Source organism: Chenopodium quinoa, unplaced genomic scaffold (genome assembly GCF_001683475.1).
Source record: "Chenopodium quinoa cultivar QQ74 unplaced genomic scaffold, ASM168347v1, whole genome shotgun sequence".
NCBI classification, from domain to species: domain Eukaryota; kingdom Viridiplantae; phylum Streptophyta; class Magnoliopsida; order Caryophyllales; family Amaranthaceae; genus Chenopodium; species Chenopodium quinoa.
The window spans coordinates 6,642,343-6,649,314 of NW_018742418.1; the positions used below are offsets into that span (position 1 = coordinate 6,642,343).

Consider the following 6,972-nt stretch of genomic DNA (forward strand, 5'->3'; position numbering starts at 1 on the left):
TCTGCACACGCTGGACAAACGAAGTGGTGCATGTCGAATTTCAATTATTTTTGCTACAGTTTGCTCGAATTTGCTGGAGAATTGGGTTGCGAAATTCCTTAATTTTTTTCATTGAATATTATGTGGTTCATTGCTCAAATATGGGGGGATTTTTTCTTGATTTTTTTGGTTCATTCTTTGCTTATATTTCCTAGGGTTTTTGGTTCGTTTTTTTGCTCGAAAATGAGGGGATTTGGCTCGAATTTGCTGGAGGATGTAGGTGTTGCTCGGTGTTGTTGTGGCCGGTGATAGGCTTGTGATGAGATGAGAGGAGAGGAGAGAGAAAATGAGAGGCGGTGGTGAGAGACGAGGAGAGAGAAGAGGAAAGAGAAGAGGAAAGAGAAGAAGAGGAAATAAAAGAGGAGAGAGAAGAAGCAGATTCTTAAGAGAAGGAGAGAGAAAGAGAAAGAGGAAAGAAAAAGAGGCGGAATCCTATGGCTGAGAATCCTATGTGATGATAACATGTTCCAATGGAAATTAATTCCGTCGGAAGTAATTGCTTCTGACGGAATTTTCCGTCGAAAGATATTTTCCGAGGGAAAATTCCATCGGAAGCTTGTAATTCTGACAGAATTAACTTCCGTCGGAAACATTCCGAGGGAATATTCAGTCGGAAGTTATTTATTCCGACAGAATTAATTTCCGTCGGAATATTTCCGAGGGAAATTCCGTTGGATAAAATTTCGTCGGAAATTTGTAATTTTCCGACGGAATTTTAAGATCCGTCGGAAAACGGCCTATTTCTAGTAGTGAAAGAAGCGCGAAGGGCCAGATCAAAAGAAAGCTGGGCCGCTTCAAAAGGATGAGGGGGACAAGTGCACATAGCAAAGTAGAGTTTTGAAACCCCAGTACACGCACGAATTAGTAACAACTCACATTGGGGATCATCAAGCTCAGCAACAACATCCATTAGCACAATGGTCTTCGACACTCTTTGCAAAACAAGCTCACCACAAAAAGAGGAATCTGCACTAACATGACCACCAAGCAACTTAACACCATGCATAGGACGAGCAATATCTAGAGGAAAGACATCTACGAGACGACTACTTGGGTCCTCTATGGGCCAGAAAACTTCCGTCTTCTCAACGTTTACATGGAGGCCGAGACGAGTAAATGGAGAAATGTAAAGTTGAATTCTCTGATTGGTTTCATCGCAAGGTGATATAAACTGTCTAAACGTGACATAATTATGATTTAATATTCCTTGCTATTCAATTTACTCAATTAGGGAAGTGTGACGGTTATATTCAAAACGTTGATAGGTTGTTGAGGAGGAACCAAATTCGGATGTGCTGCGAGCATTGTGCATGCGCCCTTTCAAGCGTGTTCAAACATGGAAGCACAAATCTACGATGAATTATGGTGGAGAGTACTTCGGCATTTTAGACGACATTATTGAACTGGTCTACACTGGTCCCGAAAAAGAGTACAAGACTATTTTGTTTAAGTGTAGTTGGATGGATTGTGGTAGGGGAATGAACATACATGAACAGTACAAGTTTGTCGAAGTGAATCATACTAAGAAATACCCCAAGTACGATCCCTTTGTTTTATCTTATCAAGTGACTCAAGTGTACTACGCATTATACCCTAGCCTGAAACGGGATCGAGTACAATGGTGGGCTGTTTTTAAAACACAGGCAAGATCGGTGGTTGATGCTCCGGTGGACTTAGAGTTTTTGCAGGCACCATCCCCACAAGTACATGCAACACTTTGCCCACCGAATGATATTCAGACTATGTCCGAGATGATGATGATGATGATGACGATGGCTTTGTTATCTCAAGCGATGAAGATGATGAATCTAGCATCAACTCTAGTGATAGTGACGAGGATGATGATATCGATGTATTATTAGATGATAGTAGTGATGATTTCAGTAGTGATAGTAGTGATGACATTAATGAATAGGAGAATATGTTACTCTCCTTCTTTAAATTTGCTTGTTATTGTAAAATAGACAATTGACTTGGTCTTATAATAAATCATTACTTTTACGCTGAAATTTTATTACATTGTACTACACTTGTAACTTATAATATGTTGTCATGTTATTATTTATTAACAACTATTTCAGGTGATCATGGCGGGCGGTAAAGATAAAGGTAAACGGACAATGGAGATCGACTCCTCCGATGAGGACATCGCGGATGCGGATGCACATGATTTGAGAGCTACTCAGGAGCCCACTTCTAGCTCATCACAAGATCAGACACCGGAGCATTCATAGTTGCCGGTATTAGACCCTGCTGTGCTCTGGTACGTACATACATTCAATGAATTGGTTTTATATTCTTAATTTTGAGAAATTAACCTATTTATTATCTGTAACAAGTTTTATAGTACTTTTTGTTGATGATCATCTAACTTTGTGGTTTCGTCTTTAAATGTAGGTTTGACGACAACAAGGTGAGGAATGCGGCCTCCGGGACGCTAACCGGGTACTATCGAGAGCCTTGGAGGAATTACGGAGAGGTGGATGAAGCAACGAAACAACACTGGCGGAACTTATTCAGCGTAAGCTATTTTAAACTTAATTAATACATGTTTTATGAAAAGTATGAGATGAAGTTGAGTATATGACTTATAAAGTTTATCATTTGCAGAAAGAATTCACATGGGCACCTCATTTGACCGAGGATGTGAAGCACACTTTTGAAAAGAAATTTGCTACTTGGCTACGTGACGTGTTCTACACAGTCACGCACAAGATGAGAGGCGCCAAGCCAGGCTGGCTCAATGAGGATGTCCACAAGTAAATGATGGATATTGTTTCCACTGATCTAACTTACAAGAAGAGGTCGGCCCAAAACAAGAAGAATAGGAGGGGCGACTCAATGGAAAATGCGATTGAAGCTACCCACTACCAGGGTTCGATGTCAGCTGTACAACATGCTAAACGGATGGTAAGATTGTTTAATAGGCAGGTAAAATAGAAGAGAATTGTGTATTACTATGTAAAGGTGCTCTAACATTTAAAGTTTATCATTTTCTGCATGTATAATCAAAGGCGACAAAGAATAAAGGCCAGCTCCCAACAGCTCATGAGCTTTTTCTGAAGACGCACTTCAAGGAAGTGTTTGGGAAAGGCACAGTACCAACCAACACCAAAGCACAGCATATTGCGGTAATAACTTCAATAACACTTAGGATTTGAACTTATTTGATTGATTTCATGAATTACTTTCCAAATCGTTCCCAATACTTAGGGAGTTGGTTTTTTTTTTGTGATTTCAAGGCATGTACACCTAAAACTACCTATAATCGACATGTTATGAGAAAGAAATGGTTCATTTGGTAAGAAATGTAGAAAATAGGCAAAAATAGGTCATAAATGCCTTACTTGGTTGAATTTGGTCCAAATCGTTCCCAAAACTTAGGGAGTTGGTTTTTTTTGTGATTTCAAGGCATGTACATTTAAAACTACCTATAATAGACATTTTATGAGAATGAAATGGTTCATTTGGTAAGAAATGTAGAAAATAGGCAATGAATAGGTCATATAGGCCTCAGTTGCTTCTATTTTGGTCCAAATCGTTCCCAAAACTTAGGGAGTTGGTTTTTTTTTTTTTTTTTTTTTTTTTTTTTTTTTTTTTTGTGATTTCAAGGCATGTACACCTAAAACTACCTATAATAGACATGTTATGAGAAAGAAATGGTTCATTTGGTAAGAAATGTAGAAAATAGGCAAAGAATAGGTCATATAGGCCTCACTTGGTTCTATTTTGGTCCAAATCGTTCCCAAAACTTAGGGAGTTGGTTTTTTTTTGTGATTTCAAGGCATGTACACTTAAAACTACCTATAATAGATGTGTTATGAGAAAGAAATGGTTCATTTGGTAAGAAATGTAGAAAATAGGCAAAGAATAGGTCATATATGTCGCACTTGGTTGAATTTGGTCCAAATCGTTCCCAAAACTTAGGGAGTTGGGTTTTCTTTCTTTTTTTTTTTTTTTTTTTTGTGATTTCAAGACCTGTACACCTAAAACTAACTATAATAGACATGTTATAAGAAACAAATGGTTCATTTGGTAAGAATGTAGATAATGGGCAAAGAATAGGTCTTACTTGGTTCTATTTTGTTTAGAAAGCTTATTTTAACTTACATCTCTGTGCACCTTTTCATATGTGTATCTTTTAGGAGGCCTACCAGAAGAAAGTTGAAGAAGCAAGCACCCAAGAGATTCGAAAGAGTCCAAATGAGTTGTATTGGGAAACTGTAGGTGGTCGCAACAAGAAGGGTCGTGTGAAGGGACTTGGCCAAGGTGTAGAGCTATATTATGGCAACAGGAAGGGTTCAGATTCCAAGTCTTCCCAGCAGTACACGTCTTCCATTCTTTCCCAAATGCAGGATCAGGTGGAACAGAGGGTGGAGCAGAGGGTGCAAGCTATGCGGAGTGAAATGGAAGTCGAGATGAAGGCTCGATTGGCCGAAATAGAAAGGAGAAACCAAGAGAGGTATGAAGAGATGATGCGTCAATTCTTTAACAACAACCCATGTTCCAACATTCCACATCAGCATCGAGACCCCACGAACGACCCGGGTAGTGGCGGTGCAGGGCAAGGTACTCCGGATGTAGCTTAGAATTTGTGTATACAGTATGTACATGTATTTAGATTTAGATTATGTTGTATAGTTGCACACAATGTATACATTATTTTAAATAAATATATAAAAATATTTTCGTAATTAAATCATAAATTCAAATTTATCTTAAATTAGGTGCAGGAGATATAGGTAACGAATAGTGGTAAATCCAAATTAAATCGTTTAATTTGCTAAATAAATAGGACTAATTCCGACGGAAAAATCCGTCGAAAGCTCTTACTTTCCGACGGAATTATTCATCGGAATATTCTCCTCTTCCGACGGAATTATTCGTCGAAATCTTCTCCTCTTCCGACGGAATTATTCGTCGAAATCTTCCCTCTTCCGACGAATAATTCCGTCGGGACATGTCCTTTTGCGACGGAAACATTTTCGTCGGAAAATTGCGACGGACACTAGTTTAAAGTCAAAACCAGCTCCAACAGAATGGATTCCGACGGACTCTCGTTTAAAGTCAAAACGTCGAATTTCCTATGAAAGGTATTGCGACAGACTGATTTCGTCGGAATTCCGTCGGAAGGCCGTTTTCCGACAGATTTTTCGATGTTTCCGATGGAAAAATTCCGTCGGAATCCAGCTGTTTTCTTGTAGTTCCTGCTCATTTCCTGTATAAATACAAGGCTGATTTCCTCAGTTTCGGGCCATCAAATAAATTTCTCTTAGGCACCACATTTTCTTTTTCCCTACACCAAAAATCATTCTCTCTTCCTCTCTTATACACCAAAAAATCATTCTCTCTCTCTCTCTCTCTCTCTCTCTCTCTCTCTCTCTCTCTCTCTCTCTCTCTCTCTCTCTCTCTCTCTCTCTTTCATATTCTTAGACTTAAACCTATTTTCCTAATTTCATCATTCATTTTCTAAGCACCCCAAGGAGTCCATACTTTACACGAAGTTCCATACTTAAACCAAGGCGTGAATTAAAGGTAGAACCGACTGAGCGTTTGGACCAAATCCACTCTACTTTCAATTTAATTTAATTGTTTCAATTTGATTTATTTTTATTGAAGTTACTAACAATTTATTCTTGATGTATCAATTTAAAGGAACGCGCAAAATGTGAGTAATTAACTAATTTAATTACTTATTTTATTTTATATTGATAGTATCATGATTAGGTTTATTGTAATTTGATTTGACTAACATTATTATTGTTAAATTGCTTCCAATGTTGATGTTTATTCTATTGTTTATTGTTGATCACCATATTGCATGTTTAAAGGGAATATGTAATTGAATATCACGACTAATAAGATAATTTGGACGACCGGTTTAGGTTCCTTTTAATCTTATTTTTTAATTAAGTGATTACGATATTTTAGAATTATATGTTACATTAATATTAAACCAATTTAGCCTAATATTAATTTGGAGCAAATTGAATCTTTGTTTGCATGCCTTTGAGATCGCAGGAATCACTTTTCACAATAAGAATCGAGTAGAGGCCAATACGGGCGAATGTGACTCCATGACTCACTTCGTACCATCATCCCCGATCCTCCTTTTGTGGTTCCAAACCATATGGAGTTAGTAATCTCATGGATTATGAATGGGATGTAACCTTCACCGGTCAATCGTTGTTGCCTTTCGTTGTCCCTTAATCGTGGTTGCCTTTTATGATCACGGGTCAATCGTTGTTGCCTTTCATTGTCCCTTAATCGTGGTTGCCTTTTATGATCCGTGAACGGTTTACAAGTTCCTTAAAAACTTGTTGGCGGCTCCCTACTTTGCTTTGTCCCTAATCGTGTATGTCAATTTCTACATCCTATGAGTGCCAAACATATTCACAACATGCTTAATGTAGGCGCGGTTCGAACGACGCCTACAGACACTTAGGAGGGATAGATTTCACCGAACGAAACCACTTAGATAGCAAACTATCAAGAAGAGCAACATCAAAAGTAAACTGAGGCTCACGAGGTACCCTAGGAACAAGATCAGATACCTCAGAAGCAGGACCCTGCGGTTTTAGAAAACCATAAAGAACAAACTGAACAACACCATCCCCAAAATCAGGTGGGGCCACAAAATCATCCGAATCAGGATCATGTCGACACTTCGTACGAAGAATATGAGTCTTGAAACACTCCCAAAAAAGCCAAATGCCCATGCAATGAAGATTATTATTATTATTATTATTATTATTATTATTATTATTTAAAAAAACTTAAATAGTTCAGTAATCGCCTACTATTCAACCTATGTAACACAATCCAATTAACTAATTGGGTTGCATATAGATAGCATTCTAACCAAATTAGCTTAGGTACCAAATCATGTTAGAATGCTACCTATGCAACCCAAGCTAATTTGGTTAGTTCAAC

The 6,972-nt window shown here is 38.1% G+C and overlaps 1 protein-coding gene across 1 annotated transcript; it reads left to right on the forward strand.

Moving 5' to 3' along the window:
• The first annotated feature begins 2,805 nt into the window (after positions 1-2,805).
• Positions 2,806-4,628, forward strand: LOC110714039. Its single transcript, XM_021892503.1, has 3 exons — positions 2,806-2,949; positions 3,054-3,170; positions 4,185-4,628. The coding sequence occupies exons 1-3, from the start codon at positions 2,806-2,808 to the stop codon at positions 4,626-4,628; spliced, it is 705 nt and encodes a 234-aa protein (XP_021748195.1).
• Positions 4,629-6,972: the final 2,344 nt, after the last annotated feature.